The sequence below is a fragment of the Eucyclogobius newberryi genome, unplaced genomic scaffold (genome assembly GCF_026437365.1).
Source record: "Eucyclogobius newberryi isolate DKJ021-1_F unplaced genomic scaffold, fEucNew1.0.hap1 SCAF_18, whole genome shotgun sequence".
NCBI lineage: Eukaryota > Metazoa > Chordata > Actinopteri > Gobiiformes > Gobiidae > Eucyclogobius > Eucyclogobius newberryi.
The window spans coordinates 1,212,974-1,231,952 of record NW_027315812.1 but is presented as its reverse complement, the minus strand read 5'-3'; the positions used below and the strand labels follow the sequence as shown (position 1 = coordinate 1,231,952).

Sequence of the window (18,979 nt, the reverse complement as noted above, 5' to 3'; positions counted from 1 at the left end):
GAGGAGCAGAGAGGAGGTGAGTCTGAGGAGGAGAGAGGAGGTGAGTCTGAGGAGGAGAGAGGAGGTGAGTCTGAGGCGGAGAGAGGAGGTGAGTCTGAGGAGGAGAGAGTAGGTGAGTGAGGAGCAGAGAGGAGGTGAGTCTGAGGAGGAGAGAGGAGGTGAGTCTGAGGAGGAGAGAGGTGAGTCTGAGGAGGTGAGTCTGAGGAGGAGAGAGGTGAGTCTGAGGAGAGAGGAGGTGAGTCTGAGGAGGAGAGAGGAGGTGAGTCTGAGGAGGAGAGAGGAGGTGAGTCTGAGGAGGTGAGTCTGAGGAGCAAAGAGGAGGTGAGTCTGAGGAGGAGAGAGGAGGTGAGTCTGAGGAGGTGAGTCTGAGGAGGTGAGAGGAGGTGAGTCTGAGGAGGAGAGAGGTGAGTGAGGAGCAAAGAGGAGGTGAGTCTGAGGAGGAGAGAGGAGGTGAGTCTGAGGAGGAGAGAGGAGGTGAGTCTGAGGAGGAGAGAGGAGGTGAGTCTGAGGAGCAGAGAGGAGGTGAGTCTGAGGAGGAGAGAGGAGGTGAGTCTGAGGAGGAGAAAGGAGGTGAGTCTGAGGAGGTGAGTCTGAGGAGGAGAGAGGTGAGTGAGGAGCAAAGAGGAGGTGAGTCTGAGGAGCAGAGAGGAGGCGAGTCTGAGGAGGAGAGAGGTGAGTCTGAGGAGGAGAGAGGAGGTGAGTCTGAGGAGCAGAGAGGAAGAGAGGCGAGTCTGAGGAGCAGAGAGGAGGTGAGTCTGAGGAGGAGAGAGGAGGTGAGTCTGAGGAGAGAGGAGGTGAGTCTGAGGAGGAGAGAGGTGAGTCTGAGGAGGAGAGAGGAGGTGAGTCTGAGGAGCAGAGAGGAGGTGAGTCTGAGGAGGAGAGAGGAGGTGAGTCTGAGGAGGTGAGTCTGAGGAGGTGAGTCTGAGGAGGTGAGTGGTGAGTCTGAGGAGGAGAAAGGAGGTGAGTCTGAGGAGGAGAGAGGAGGTGAGTCTGAGGAGGTGAGTCTGAGGAGGTGAGTGGTGAGTCTGAGGAGGAGAAAGGAGGTGAGTCTGAGGAGGAGAGAGGAGGTGAGTCTGAGGAGCAGAGAGGAGGTGAGTCTGAGGAGGAGAGAGGAGGTGAGTCTGAGGAGCAGAGAGGTGAGTCTGAGGAGGAGAGAGGAGGTGAGTCTGAGGAGGGGAGAGGAGGTGAGTCTGAGGAGGAGAGAGGAGGTGAGTCTGAGGAGGAGAGAGGAGGTGAGTCTGAGGAGCAGAGAGGAAGAGAGGCGAGTCTGAGGAGCAGAGAGGAGGTGAGTCTGAGGAGGAGAGAGGAGATGAGTCTGAGGAGAGAGGAGGTGAGTCTGAGGAGGATAGAGGAGGTGAGTCTGAGGAGGAGAGAGGAGGCGAGTCTGAGGAGCAGAGAGGAGGCGAGTCTGAGGAGGAGAGAGGAGGCGAGTCTGAGGAGCAGAGAGGAGGTGAGTCTGAGGAGGAGAGAGGAGGTGAGTCTGAGGAGAGAGGTGAGTCTGAGGAGGAGAGAGGAGGTGAGTCTGAGGAGCAGAGAGGAGGTGAGTCTGAGGAGCAGAGAGGAGGTGAGTCTGAGGAGGAGAGAGGAGGTGAGTCTGAGGAGGAGAGAGGAGGTGAGTCTGAGGAGGAGCGAGGTGAGTCTGAGGAGGAGAGAGGAGGTGAGTCTGAGGAGCAGAGAGGAGGTGAGTCTGAGGAGGAGAGAGGAGGTGAGTCTGAGGAGGAGAGAGGTGAGTGAGGAGCAGAGAGGAGGTGAGTCTGAGGTGGAGAGAGGAGGTGAGTCTGAGGAGGAGAGAGGAGGTGAGTCTGAGGAGGAGAGAGGAGGTGAGTCTGAGGAGCAGAGAGGAGGTGAGTCTGAGGAGCAGAGAAGAGGAGGTGAGTCTGAGGAGGAGAAAGGAGGTGAGTCTGAGGAGGAGAGAGGAGGTGAGTGAGGAGGAGAGAGGAGGTCAGAGTCTGAGGAGCAGAGAGGAGGTGAGTCTGAGGAGGAGAGAGGAGGTGAGTCTGAGGAGGAGAGAGGAGGTGAGTCTGAGGCGGAGAGAGGAGGTGAGTCTGAGGAGGAGAGAGTAGGTGAGTGAGGAGCAGAGAGGAGGTGAGTCTGAGGAGGAGAGAGGAGGTGAGTCTGAGGAGGAGAGAGGTGAGTCTGAGGAGGTGAGTCTGAGGAGGAGAGAGGTGAGTCTGAGGAGAGAGGAGGTGAGTCTGAGGAGGAGAGAGGAGGTGAGTCTGAGGAGGAGAGAGGAGGTGAGTCTGAGGAGGTGAGTCTGAGGAGCAAAGAGGAGGTGAGTCTGAGGAGGAGAGAGGAGGTGAGTCTGAGGAGGTGAGTCTGAGGAGGTGAGAGGAGGTGAGTCTGAGGAGGAGAGAGGTGAGTGAGGAGCAAAGAGGAGGTGAGTCTGAGGAGGAGAGAGGAGGTGAGTCTGAGGAGGAGAGAGGAGGTGAGTCTGAGGAGGAGAGAGGAGGTGAGTCTGAGGAGCAGAGAGGAGGTGAGTCTGAGGAGGAGAGAGGAGGTGAGTCTGAGGAGGAGAAAGGAGGTGAGTCTGAGGAGGTGAGTCTGAGGAGGAGAGAGGTGAGTGAGGAGCAAAGAGGAGGTGAGTCTGAGGAGCAGAGAGGAGGCGAGTCTGAGGAGGAGAGAGGTGAGTCTGAGGAGGAGAGAGGAGGTGAGTCTGAGGAGCAGAGAGGAAGAGAGGCGAGTCTGAGGAGCAGAGAGGAGGTGAGTCTGAGGAGGAGAGAGGAGGTGAGTCTGAGGAGAGAGGAGGTGAGTCTGAGGAGGAGAGAGGTGAGTCTGAGGAGGAGAGAGGAGGTGAGTCTGAGGAGCAGAGAGGAGGTGAGTCTGAGGAGGAGAGAGGAGGTGAGTCTGAGGAGGTGAGTCTGAGGAGGTGAGTCTGAGGAGGTGAGTGGTGAGTCTGAGGAGGAGAAAGGAGGTGAGTCTGAGGAGGAGAGAGGAGGTGAGTCTGAGGAGGTGAGTCTGAGGAGGTGAGTGGTGAGTCTGAGGAGGAGAAAGGAGGTGAGTCTGAGGAGGAGAGAGGAGGTGAGTCTGAGGAGCAGAGAGGAGGTGAGTCTGAGGAGGAGAGAGGAGGTGAGTCTGAGGAGCAGAGAGGTGAGTCTGAGGAGGAGAGAGGAGGTGAGTCTGAGGAGGGGAGAGGAGGTGAGTCTGAGGAGGAGAGAGGAGGTGAGTCTGAGGAGGAGAGAGGAGGTGAGTCTGAGGAGCAGAGAGGAAGAGAGGCGAGTCTGAGGAGCAGAGAGGAGGTGAGTCTGAGGAGGAGAGAGGAGATGAGTCTGAGGAGAGAGGAGGTGAGTCTGAGGAGGATAGAGGAGGTGAGTCTGAGGAGGAGAGAGGAGGCGAGTCTGAGGAGCAGAGAGGAGGCGAGTCTGAGGAGGAGAGAGGAGGCGAGTCTGAGGAGCAGAGAGGAGGTGAGTCTGAGGAGGAGAGAGGAGGTGAGTCTGAGGAGAGAGGTGAGTCTGAGGAGGAGAGAGGAGGTGAGTCTGAGGAGCAGAGAGGAGGTGAGTCTGAGGAGCAGAGAGGAGGTGAGTCTGAGGAGGAGAGAGGAGGTGAGTCTGAGGAGGAGAGAGGAGGTGAGTCTGAGGAGGAGCGAGGTGAGTCTGAGGAGGAGAGAGGAGGTGAGTCTGAGGAGCAGAGAGGAGGTGAGTCTGAGGAGCAGAGAGGAAGAGAGGCGAGTCTGAGGAGCAGAGAGTAGGTGAGTCTGAGGAGGAGAGAGGAGGTGAGTCTGAGGAGGAGAGAGGTGAGTGAGGAGCAGAGAGGAGGTGAGTCTGAGGTGGAGAGAGGAGGTGAGTCTGAGGAGGAGAGAGGAGGTGAGTCTGAGGAGGAGAGAGGAGGTGAGTCTGAGGAGCAGAGAGGAGGTGAGTCTGAGGAGCAGAGAAGAGGAGGTGAGTCTGAGGAGGAGAAAGGAGGTGAGTCTGAGGAGGAGAGAGGAGGTGAGTGAGGAGGAGAGAGGAGGTCAGAGTCTGAGGAGCAGAGAGGAGGTGAGTCTGAGGAGGAGAGAGGAGGTGAGTCTGAGGAGGAGAGAGGAGGTGAGTCTGAGGCGGAGAGAGGAGGTGAGTCTGAGGAGGAGAGAGTAGGTGAGTGAGGAGCAGAGAGGAGGTGAGTCTGAGGAGGAGAGAGGAGGTGAGTCTGAGGAGGAGAGAGGTGAGTCTGAGGAGGTGAGTCTGAGGAGGAGAGAGGTGAGTCTGAGGAGAGAGGAGGTGAGTCTGAGGAGGAGAGAGGAGGTGAGTCTGAGGAGGTGAGTCTGAGGAGCAAAGAGGAGGTGAGTCTGAGGAGGAGAGAGGAGGTCAGAGTTTGAGGAGGAGAGAGGAGGTGAGTCTGAGGAGCAAAGAGGAGGTGAGTCTGAGGAGGAGAGAGGAGGTGAGTGAGGAGCAGAGAGGAGGTGAGTCTGAGGAGGAGAGAGGTGAGTCTGAGGAGGAGAGAGGAGGTGAGTCTGAGGAGGAGAGGAGGTGAGTCTGAGGAGGTGAGTCTGAGGAGGAGTGAGGAGGTGAGTCTGAGGAGGAGAGAGGAGGTCAGAGTCTGAGGAGCAGAGAGGAGGTCAGAGTCTGAGAAGGTCAGAGTCTAAGGAGGAGAGAGGAGGTCAGAGTCTGAGGAGCAGAGAGGAGGTCAGAGTCTGAGGAGGTCAGAGTCTGAGGAGGAGAGAGGAGGTCAGAGTCTGAGGAGCAGAGAGGAGGTCAGAGTCTGAGGAGGTCAGAGTCTGAGGAGGAGAGAGGAGGTCAGAGTCTGAGGAGGAGAGAGGAGGTCAGAGTCTGAGGAGGTCAGAGTCTGGGGAGGAGAGAGGAGGTCAGAGTCTGAGGAGCAGAGAGGAGGTCAGAGTCTGAGGAGGTCAGAGTCTGAGGAGGAGAGAGGAGGTCAGAGTCTGAGGAGCAGAGAGGAGGTCAGAGTCTGAGGAGGTTCTGGTCAGTTCTTACCTGTTCTGGTCCCAGTTGGAGGCGAACAGCAGCAGGATCTTTCGTCCGTGTTGGTCCGGCGTCTCCAGAACTCCAGGAAACCCGTCCATGAGGGCGCGCTTGATGCCCGGGTCGTCCACCTGAGGTCAAAGGTCACGTGTTAGCCTCAGCTTTGATAGAGAACTGCAGCTTTAAGAATCCTCCACTGGTGCATAACAGCGTGCTGAAGCCACGCCCAGGGCATTGTGATGTCATCAGTGAGGAGGGAGCTCCTCCGTCACCTCTTCCATCACCTCTGTCACCTCTTCCATCATCTCATCACCTCCTCCGTCACCTCTTCCATCACCTCTGTCACCTCTTCCATCATCTCATCACCTCCTCCATCACCTCTTCCATCACCTCCTCCGTCACCTCTTCCATCATCTCATCACCTCCTCCATCACCTCTTCCATCACCTCTGTCACCTCTTCCATCATCTCATCACCTCCTCCGTCACCTCTTCCATCACCTCTGTCACCTCTTCCATCATCTCATCACCTCCTCCATCACCTCTTCCATCACCTCCTCCGTCACCTCTTCCATCATCTCATCACCTCCTCCATCACCTCTTCCATCACCTCTGTCACCTCTTCCATCATCTCATCACCTCCTCCATCACCTCTTCCATCACCTCCTCCGTCACCTCTTCCATCATCTCATCACCTCCTCCATCACCTCTTCCATCACCTCTGTCACCTCTTCCATCATCTCATCACCTCCTCCATCACCTCTTCCATCATCTCTGTCACCTCTTCCATCATCTCATCACCTCCTCCGTCACCTCTTCCATCACCTCTGTCACCTCTTCCATCATCTCATCACCTCCTCCGTCACCTCTTCCATCACCTCTGTCACCTCTTCCATCATCTCATCACCTCCTCCATCACCTCTTCCATCACCTCCTCCGTCACCTCTTCCATCATCTCATCACCTCCTCCATCACCTCTTCCATCACCTCTGTCACCTCTTCCATCATCTCATCACCTCCTCCATCACCTCTTCCATCACCTCTGTCACCTCTTCCATCATCTCTGTCACCTCTTCCATCATCTCATCACCTCCTCCGTCACCTCTTCCATCACCTCTGTCACCTCTTCCATCATCTCATCACCTCCTCCATCACCTCTTCCATCACCTCCTCCGTCACCTCTTCCATCATCTCATCACCTCCTCCATCACCTCTTCCATCACCTCTGTCACCTCTTCCATCATCTCATCACCTCCTCCATCACCTCTTCCATCACCTCCTCCGTCACCTCTTCCATCATCTCATCACCTCCTCCATCACCTCTTCCATCACCTCTGTCACCTCTTCCATCATCTCATCACCTCCTCCATCACCTCTTCCATCACCTCTGTCACCTCTTCCATCATCTCATCACCTCCTCCATCACCTCTTCCATCACCTCCTCCGTCACCTCTTCCATCATCTCATCACCTCCTCCATCACCTCTTCCATCACCTCTGTCACCTCTTCCATCATCTCTGTCACCTCTTCCATCATCTCATCACCTCCTCCGTCACCTCTTCCATCACCTCTGTCACCTCTTCCATCATCTCATCACCTCCTCCATCACCTCTTCCATCACCTCTGTCACCTCTTCCATCATCTCATCACCTCCTCCATCACCTCTTCCATCACCTCCTCCGTCACCTCTTCCATCATCTCATCACCTCCTCCATCACCTCTTCCATCACCTCCTCCGTCACCTCTTCCATCATCTCATCACCTCCTCCATCACCTCTTCCATCACCTCCTCCGTCACCTCTTCCGTCACCTCCTCCATCACCTCTTCCATCACCTCCTCCGTCACCTCTTCCATCATCTCTTCCGTCACCTCCTCCATCACCTTCTCCATCACCTCTTCCGTCACCTCCTCCATCACCTCCTCCATCACCTCTTCCATCACCTCCTCCATCACCTCTTCCGTCACCTCCTCCATCACCTCTTCCGTCACCTCCTCCATCACCTCCTCCATCACCGCTTCCATCACCTCCTCCATCACCTCCTCCGTCACCTCTTCCGTCACCTCCTCCATCACCTTCTCCATCACCTCTTCCGTCACCTCCTCCGTCACCTCCTCCGTCACCTCTTCCATCACCTCCTCCATCACCTCTTCCGTCACCTCCTCCATCACCTCCTCCGTCACCTCTTCCGTTACCTCCTCCATCACCTCCTCCATCACAGTACGCTGGAGCCACAGACAGGGACAAACAGAGACTACAGCGCCCTCTGCTGAGGTGATCAGCTGCAGACTTCCATCTCTGCAGGAGGCCACTCCCCTCAGGCAGGAGGCCACACCCCTCAGGCAGGAGGCCACTCCCCTCAGGCAGGAGGCCACACCCCTCAGGCAGGAGGCCACTCCCCTCAGGCAGGAGGCCACACCCCTCAGGCAGGAGGCCACTCCCCTCAGGCAGGAGGCCACACCCCTCAGGCAGGAGGCCACTCCCCTCAGGCAGGAGGCCACTCCCCTCAGGCAGGAGGCCACTCCCCTCAGGCAGGAGGCCACACCCCTCAGGCAGGAGGCCACTCCCCTCAGGCAGGAGGCCACTCCCCTCAGGCGTATATTTAGTGAACTTTTGAAGCCTTATTGTTGTTTTGATCCTTCAGCAGATTCAACTTAAACGTATTCATGTTCCTGTGTTTGTGAATTCTGTTCATTGGCACTGAACCTTTTGTGATTGTGATGCTGTTGTCATGGAGACAGAGTGTTCTCACCTTGAAGCTGTGGAAGATGTGCAGATGCTGCTGGCGGAACAGGAAGTACTGACTCAACAGCCTGAACGACTCTGATTGGTTGAATTTCCGCGCTCGAAGAAAACGAAGAATGAAGTCGTCGTCTGTTCTGAGGAAACCGATGTCCGGACGAGTGACGATCATGTCCCGCACCTGTGAGCGCAAGTACACGTATAAATACTACTACTACATCCACAAATACTGCAGTAACGAGTCCCCATCATGTCCCGCACCTGTGAGCGCAAGTACACGTATAAATACTACTACTACATCCACAAATACTGCAGTAACGAGTCCCCATCATGTCCCGCACCTGTGAGCGCAAGTACACGTATAAATACTACTACTACATCCACAAATACTGCAGTAACGAGTCCCCATCATGTCCCGCACCTGTGAGCGCAAGTACACGTATAAATACTACTACTACATCCACAAATACTGCAGTAACGAGTCCCCATCATGTCCCGCACCTGTGAGCGCAAGTACACGTATAAATACTACTACTACATCCACAAATACTGCAGTAACGAGTCCCCATCATGTCCCGCACCTGTGAGCGCAAGTACACGTATAAATACTACTACTACATCCACAAATACTGCAGTAACGAGTCCCCATCATGTCCCGCACCTGTGAGCGCAAGTACACGTATAAATACTACTACTACATCCACAAATACTGCAGTAACGAGTCCCCATCATGTCCCGCACCTGTGAGCGCAAGTACACGTATAAATACTACTACTACATCCACAAATACTGCAGTAACGAGTCCCCATCATGTCCCGCACCTGTGAGCGCAAGTACACGTATAAATACTACTACTACATCCACAAATACTGCAGTAACGAGTCCCCATCATGTCCCGCACCTGTGAGCGCAAGTACACGTATAAATACTACTACTACATCCACAAATACTGCAGTAACGAGTCCCCATCATGTCCCGCACCTGTGAGCGCAAATACACGTATAAATACTACTACTACATCCACAAATACTGCAGTAACGAGTCCCCATCATGTCCCGCACCTGTGAGCGCAAATACACGTATAAATACTACTACTACATCCACAAATACTGCAGTAACGAGTCCCCATCATGTCCCGCACCTGTGAGCGCAAATACACGTATAAATACTACTACTACATCCACAAATACTGCAGTAACGAGTCCCCATCATGTCCCGCACCTGTGAGCGCAAGTACACGTATAAATACTACTACTACATCCACAAATACTGCAGTAACGAGTCCCCATCATGTCCCGCACCTGTGAGCGCAAATACACGTATAAATACTACTACTACATCCACAAATACTGCAGTAACGAGTCCCCATCATGTCCCGCACCTGTGAGCGCAAATACACGTATAAATACTACTACTACATCCACAAATACTGCAGTAACGAGTCCCCATCATGTCCCGCACGTGTGAGCGCAAATACACGTATAAATACTACTACTACAACAACCACAAATACTGCAGTAACGAGTCCCCATCATGTCCCGCACCTGTGAGCGCAAGTACACGTATAAATACTACTACTACAACAACCACAAATACTGCAGTAACGAGTCCCCATCATGTCCCGCACCTGTGAGCGCAAGTACACGTATAAATACTACTACTACAACAACCACAAATACTGCAGTAACGAGTCCCCATCATGTCCCGCACCTGTGAGCGCAAGTACACGTATAAATACTACTACTACAACAACCACAAATACTGCAGTAACGAGTCCCCATCATGTCCCGCACCTGTGAGCGCAAATACACGTATAAATACTACTACTACAACAACCACAAATACTGCAGTAACGAGTCCCCATCATGTCCCGCACCTGTGAGCGCAAATACACGTATAAATACTACTACTACAACAACCACAAATACTGCAGTAACGAGTCCCCATCATGTCCCGCACCTGTGAGCGCAAATACACGTATAAATACTACTACTACAACAACCACAAATACTGCAGTAACGAGTCCCCATCATGTCCCGCACCTGTGAGCGCAAGTACACGTATAAATACTACTACTACAACAACCACAAATACTGCAGTAACGAGTCCCCATCATGTCCCGCACCTGTGAGCGCAAATACACGTATAAATACTACTACTACAACAACCACAAATACTGCAGTAACGAGTCCCCATCATGTCCCGCACCTGTGAGCGCAAGTACACGTATAAATACTACTACTACAACAACCACAAATACTGCAGTAACGAGTCCCCATCATGTCCCGCACCTGTGAGCGCAAGTACACGTATAAATACTACTACTACAACAACCACAAATACTGCAGTAACGAGTCCCCATCATGTCCCGCACCTGTGAGCGCAAGTACACATATAAATACTACTACTACATCCACAAATACTGCAGTAACGAGTCCCCATCATGTCCCGCACCTGTGAGCGCAAGTACACGTATAAATACTACTACTACAACAACCACAAATACTGCAGTAACGAGTCCCCATCATGTCCCGCACCTGTAAGCGCAAATACACGTATAAATACTACTACTACAACAACCACAAATACTGCAGTAATGAGTCCCCATCATGTCCCGCACCTGTGAGCGCAAGTACACGTATAAATACTACTACTACATCCACAAATACTGCAGTAACGAGTCACGCGACGACGCGTTACACACATACATTACACACGCGACGACGCATTACACACATACATCACACACGCGACGACGCGTTACACACGTACATTACACACGCGACGACGCGTTACACACGTACATTACACACGTGACGACGCATTACACACGTACATTACACACGCGACGACGCGTTACACACGTACATTACACACGCGACGACGCGTTACACACGTACATTACACACGCGACGACGCGTTACACACGTACATTACACACGCGACGACGCGTTACACACATACATTACACACGCGACGACGCGTTACACACGTACATTACACACGCGACGACGCGTTACACACGTGCGTTACACACGTACATTACACACGCGACGACGCGTTACACACATACATTACACACGCGACGACGCGTTACACACATACATTACACACGCGACGACGCGTTACACACGTACATTACACACGCGACGACGCGTTACACACGTACATTACACAAGCGACGACGCGTTACACACGTACGTTACCCACGCGACGACGCGTTACACACGTACATTACACACGCGACGACGCATTACACACATACATCACACACGCGACGACGCGTTACACACGTACATTACACACGTGACGACGCATTACACACGTACATTACAAACGTGACGACGCATTACACACGTACATTACACACGCGACGACGCATTACACACGTACATTACACACGCGACGACGCGTTACACACGTACATTACACACGCGACGACGCGTTACACACGTACATTACACACGCGACGACGCGTTACACACGTACATTACACACGCGACGGCGCGTTACACACGTACATTACACACGCGACGACGCGTTACACACGTACATTACACACGCGACGACGCGTTACACACATACATTACACACGCGACGACGCGTTACACACGTACATTACACACGCGACGACGCGTTACACACGTACATTACACAAGCGACGACGCGTTACACACGTACGTTACCCACGCGACGACGCGTTACACACGTACATTACACACGCGACGACGTGTTACACACGTACATTACACACGCGACGACGTGTTACACACGCGACGACGCATTACACACATACATCACACACGCGACGACGCGTTACACACATACATTACACACGCGACGACATGTTACACACGCGACGACGCATTACACACATACATCACACACGCGACGACGCGTTACACACATACATTACACACGCGACGACGCATTACACACATACATCACACACGCGACGACGCGTTACACACGTACATTACAAACGTGACGACGCATTACACACGTACATTACACACGCGACGACGCATTACACACGTACATTACACACGCGACGACGCGTTACACACGTACATTACACACGCGACGACGCGTTACACACGTACATTACACACGCGACGACGCGTTACACACGTACATTACACACGCGACGACGCGTTACACACGTACATTACACACGCGACGGCGCGTTACACACGTACATTACACACGCGACGACGCGTTACACACGTACATTACACACGCGACGACGCGTTACACACGTACATTACACACGCGACGACGCGTTACACACGTACATTACACACGCGACGGCGCGTTACCACGTACATTACACACGCGACGACGCGTTACACACGTACATTACACACGCGACGACGCGTTACACACATACATTACACACGCGACGACGCGTTACACACGTACATTACACACGCGACGACGTGTTACACACGCGACGACGCGTTACACACGTACATTACACACGCGACGACGCGTTACACACGTACATTACACACGCGACGACGTGTTACACACGCGACGACGCGTTACACACATACATTACACACGCGACGACGTGTTACACACGCGACGACGCATTACACACATACATCACACACGCGACGACGCGTTACACACATACATTACACACGCGACGACGCATTACACACATACATCACACACGCGACGACGCGTTACACACGTACATTACAAACGTGACGACGCATTACACACGTATATTACACACGCGACGACGCATTACACACATACATTACACACGCGACGACGCGTTACACACGTACATTACACACGCGACGACGCGTTACACACGTACATTACACACGCGACGACGCGTTACACACGTACATTACACACGCGACGACGCGTTACACACGTACATTACACACGCGACGACGCGTTACACACGTACATTACACACGCGACGACGCGTTACACACGCGAAGACGCATTACACACGTACATTACACATGCGACGACGCATTACACACATACATTAAACACGTGACGACGCATTACTCACGTACATTACACACGCGACGACGCATTACACACATACATTACACACGCGACGACGCGTTACACACGTACATTACACACGCGACGACGCGTTACACACGTACATTACACACGCAACGACGCGTTACACACGTACATTACACACGCGACGACGCGTTACACACGTACATTACACACGCAACGACGCGTTACACACGTACATTACACACGCGACGACGCGTTACACACGTACATTACACACGCGACAACGCATTACACACATACATCACACACGCGACGATGCATTACACACATACATTACACACGCGACGACGCATTACACACGTGCGTTACACACATACATTACACACGCGACGACGTGTTACACACGCGACGACGCGTTACACACGTACATTACACACGCGACGACGCGTTACACACGTGCGTTACACACGTACATTACACACGCGACGACGCGTTACACACATACATTACACACGCGACGACGCGTTACACACGTACATTACACACGCGACGACGCGTTACACACGTACATTACACACGCGACGACGCGTTACACACGTACATTACACACGCGACGACGCGTTACACACATACATCACACACGCGACGACGCGTTACACACGTACATTACACACGTGACGACGCATTACACACGTACATTACAAACGTGACGACATATTACACACGTACATTACACACGCGACGACGCATTACACACATACATCACACACGCGACGACGCGTTACACACATACATTACACACGCGACGACGCATTACACACATACATCACACACGTGACGACGCATTACACACGTACATTACAAACGTGACGACGCATTACACACGTACATTACACACGCGACGACGCATTACACACGTACATTACACACGCGACGACGCGTTTCACACGTACATTACACACGCGACGACGCGTTACACACGTACATTACACACGCGACGACGCGTTTCACACGTACATTACACACGCGACGACGCGTTACACACGTACATTACACACGCGACGACGCGTTACACACGTACATTACACACGCGACGACGCGTTACACACGTACATTACACACGCGACGACGCGTTACACACATACATTACACACGCGACGACATGTTACACACGCGACGACGCATTACACACATACATCACACACGCGACGACGCGTTACACACATACATTACACACGCGACGACGCATTACACACATACATCACACACGCGACGACGCGTTACACACGTACATTACAAACGTGACGACGCATTACACACGTACATTACACACGCGACGACGCATTACACACGTACATTACACACGCGACGACGCGTTACACACGTACATTACACACGCGACGACGCGTTACACACGTACATTACACACGCGACGACGCGTTACACACGTACATTACACACGCGACGACGCGTTACACACGTACATTACACACGCGACGGCGCGTTACACACGTACATTACACACGCGACGACGCGTTACACACGTACATTACACACGCGACGACGCGTTACACACGTACATTACACACGCGACGACGCGTTACACACGTACATTACACACGCGACGACGCGTTACCACGTACATTACACACGCGACGACGCGTTACACACGTACATTACACACGCGACGACGCGTTACACACATACATTACACACGCGACGACGCGTTACACACGTACATTACACACGCGACGACGTGTTACACACGCGACGACGCGTTACACACGTACATTACACACGCGACGACGCGTTACACACGTACATTACACACGCGACGACGTGTTACACACGCGACGACGCGTTACACACATACATTACACACGCGACGACGTGTTACACACGCGACGACGCATTACACACATACATCACACACGCGACGACGCGTTACACACATACATTACACACGCGACGACGCATTACACACATACATCACACACGCGACGACGCGTTACACACGTACATTACAAACGTGACGACGCATTACACACGTATATTACACACGCGACGACGCATTACACACATACATTACACACGCGACGACGCGTTACACACGTACATTACACACGCGACGACGCGTTACACACGTACATTACACACGCGACGACGCGTTACACACGTACATTACACACGCGACGACGCGTTACACACGTACATTACACACGCGACGACGCGTTACACACGTACATTACACACGCGACGACGCGTTACACACGCGAAGACGCATTACACACGTACATTACACATGCAACGACGCATTACACACATACATTAAACACGTGACGACGCATTACTCACGTACATTACACACGCGACGACGCATTACACACATACATTACACACGCGACGACGCGTTACACACGTACATTACACACGCGACGACGCGTTACACACGTACATTACACACGCAACGACGCGTTACACACGTACATTACACACGCGACGACGCGTTACACACGTACATTACACACGCAACGACGCGTTACACACGTACATTACACACGCGACGACGCGTTACACACGTACATTACACACGCGACAACGCATTACACACATACATCACACACGCGACGATGCATTACACACATACATTACACACGCGACGACGCATTACACACGTGCGTTACACACATACATTACACACGCGACGACGTGTTACACACGCGACGACGCGTTACACACGTACATTACACACGCGACGACGCGTTACACACGTGCGTTACACACGTACATTACACACGCGACGACGCGTTACACACATACATTACACACGCGACGACGCGTTACACACGTACATTACACACGCGACGACGCGTTACACACGTACATTACACACGCGACGACGCGTTACACACGTACATTACACACGCGACGACGCGTTACACACATACATCACACACGCGACGACGCGTTACACACGTACATTACACACGTGACGACGCATTACACACGTACATTACAAACGTGACGACATATTACACACGTACATTACACACGTGACGACGCATTACACACGTACATTACAAACGTGACGACATATTACACACGTACATTACACACGCGACAACGCATTACACACATACATCACACACGCGACGATGCATTACACACATACATTACACACGCGACGACGCATTACACACGTGCGTTACACACATACATTACACACGCGACGACGTGTTACACACGCGACGACGCGTTACACACGTACATTACACACGCGACGACGCGTTACACACGTGCGTTACACACGTACATTACACACGCGACGACGCGTTACACACATACATTACACACGCGACGACGCGTTACACACGTACATTACACACGCGACGACGCGTTACACACGTACATTACACACGCGACGACGCGTTACACACGTACATTACACACGCGACGACGCATTACACACATACATCACACACGCGACGACGCGTTACACACATACATTACACACGCGACGACGCATTACACACATACATCACACACGTGACGACGCATTACACACGTACATTACAAACGTGACGACGCATTACACACGTACATTACACACGCGACGACGCATTACACACGTACATTACACACGCGACGACGCGTTTCACACGTACATTACACACGCGACGACGCGTTACACACGTACATTACACACGCGACGACGCGTTTCACACGTACATTACACACGCGACGACGCGTTACACACGTACATTACACACGCGACGACGCGTTACACACGTACATTACACACGCGACGACGTGTTATACACGCGACGACGCATTACACACGTACATTACACACGCGACGACGCATTACACACATACATTACACACGCGACGACGTGTTACACACGCGACGACGCATTACACACGTACATTAAACACGTGACGACGCATTACTCACGTACATTACAAACGCGACGACGCGTTACACACGTACATTACACACGCGACGACACGTTACACACGTACATTACACACGCGACGACACGTTACACACGTACATTACACACGCGACGACGCGTTACACACGTACATTACACACGCGACGACGCGTTACACACGTACATTACACACGCGACAACGCATTACACACATACATCACACACGCGACGACGCGTTACACACGTACATTACACACGTGACGACGGATTACACACGTACATTACAAAGTGACGACGCGTTACACACGTACATTACACACGCGACGACGCGTTACACACGTACATTACACACGCGACGACGCGTTTCACACGTACATTACACACGCGACGACGCGTTACACACGTACATTACACACGCGACGACGCGTTACACACGTACATTACACACGCGACGACGCGTTACACACGTACATTACACACGCGATGACGCGTTACACACGTACATTACACATGCGACAACGCATTACACACATACATCACACACGCGACGACGCATTACACACATACATTACACACGCGACGACGCATTACACACGTGCGTTACACACATACATTACACACGCGACGACGCGTTACACACGTACATTACACACGCGACGACGCGTTACACACATACATCACACACGCGACGACGCATTACACACATACATTACACACGCGACGACGCATTACACACGTGCGTTACACACATACATTACACACGCGACGACGCGTTACACACGTACATTACACACGCGACGACGCGTTACACACGTGCGTTACACACGTACATTACACACGCGACGACGCGTTACACACGTACATTACACACGCGACGACGCGTTACACACGTACATTACACACGCGACGACGCGTTACACACGTGCGTTACACACGTACATTACACACGCGACGACGCATTACACACATACATCACACACGCGACGACGCGTTACACACGTACATTACACACGTGACGACGCATTACACACGTACATTACAAACGTGACGACGCATTACACACGTACATTACACACGCGACGACGCATTACACACATACATTACACACGCGACGACGTGTTACACACGCGATGACGCATTACACACATACATCACACACGCGAAGACGCGTTACACACATACATTACACACGCGACGACGCATTACACACATACATCACACACGCGACGACGCGTTACACACATACATTACACACGCGACGACGCATTACACACATACATTACACACGCGACGACGCGTTACACACATACATTACACACGCGACGACGCGTTACACACGTACATTACACACGCGACGACGCGTTACACACGTACATTACACACGCGACGACGCGTTACACACGTACATTACACACGCGACGACGCGTTACACACGTACATTACACACGCGACAACGCATTACACACATACATCACACACGCGACGACGCATTACACACATACATTACACACGCGACGACGCATTACACACGTGCGTTACACACATACATTACACACGCGACGACGCGTTACACACGTACATTACACACGCGACGACGCGTTACACACGTGCGTTACACACGTACATTACACACGCGACGTCGCGTTACACACATACATTACACACGCGACGACGCGTTACACACGTACATTACACACGCGACGACGCGTTACACACGTACATCACACACGCGACGACGCGTTACACACATACATCACACACGCGACGACGCATTACACACGTGCGTTACACACATACATTACACACGCGACGACGCGTTACACACGTACATTACACACGCGACGACGCGTTACACACGTGCGTTACACACGTACATTACACACGCGACGACGCGTTACACACATACATTACACACGCGACGACGCGTTACACACGTACATTACACACGCGACGACGCGTTACACACGTACATTACACACGCGACGACGCGTTACACACGTACATTACACACGCGACGACGCATTACACACATACATCACACACGCGACGACGCGTTACACACGTACATTACACACGTGACGACGCATTACACACGTACATTACAAACGTGACGACATATTACACACGTACATTACACACGCGACGACGCATTACACACATACATCACACACGCGACGACGCGTTACACACATACATTACACACGCGACGACGCATTACACACATACATCACACACGTGACGACGCATTACACACGTACATTACAAACGTGACGACGCATTACACACGTACATTACACACGCGACGACGCATTACACACGTACATTACACACGCGACGACGCGTTTCACACGTACATTACACACGCGACGACGCGTTACACACGTACATTACACACGCGACGACGCGTTTCACACGTAC

The 18,979-nt window shown here is 52.5% G+C and overlaps 1 protein-coding gene across 1 annotated transcript in view; it reads right to left on the bottom strand.

Annotated features, from left to right (window-relative positions):
- The window catches only part of clvs2 (clavesin 2), a 112,810-nt gene that overhangs the window by 70,692 nt on the left and 23,139 nt on the right, over positions 1–18,979 (bottom strand). The window contains exons 2-3 of the mRNA XM_072451252.1: positions 7,639–7,809; positions 4,902–5,020 (exon numbers count right to left, since the gene is read on the bottom strand). Coding sequence (XP_072307353.1) covers positions 4,902–5,020; positions 7,639–7,809 — 290 coding nt within the window. The remainder of the gene's footprint in view (positions 1–4,901; positions 5,021–7,638; positions 7,810–18,979) is intronic.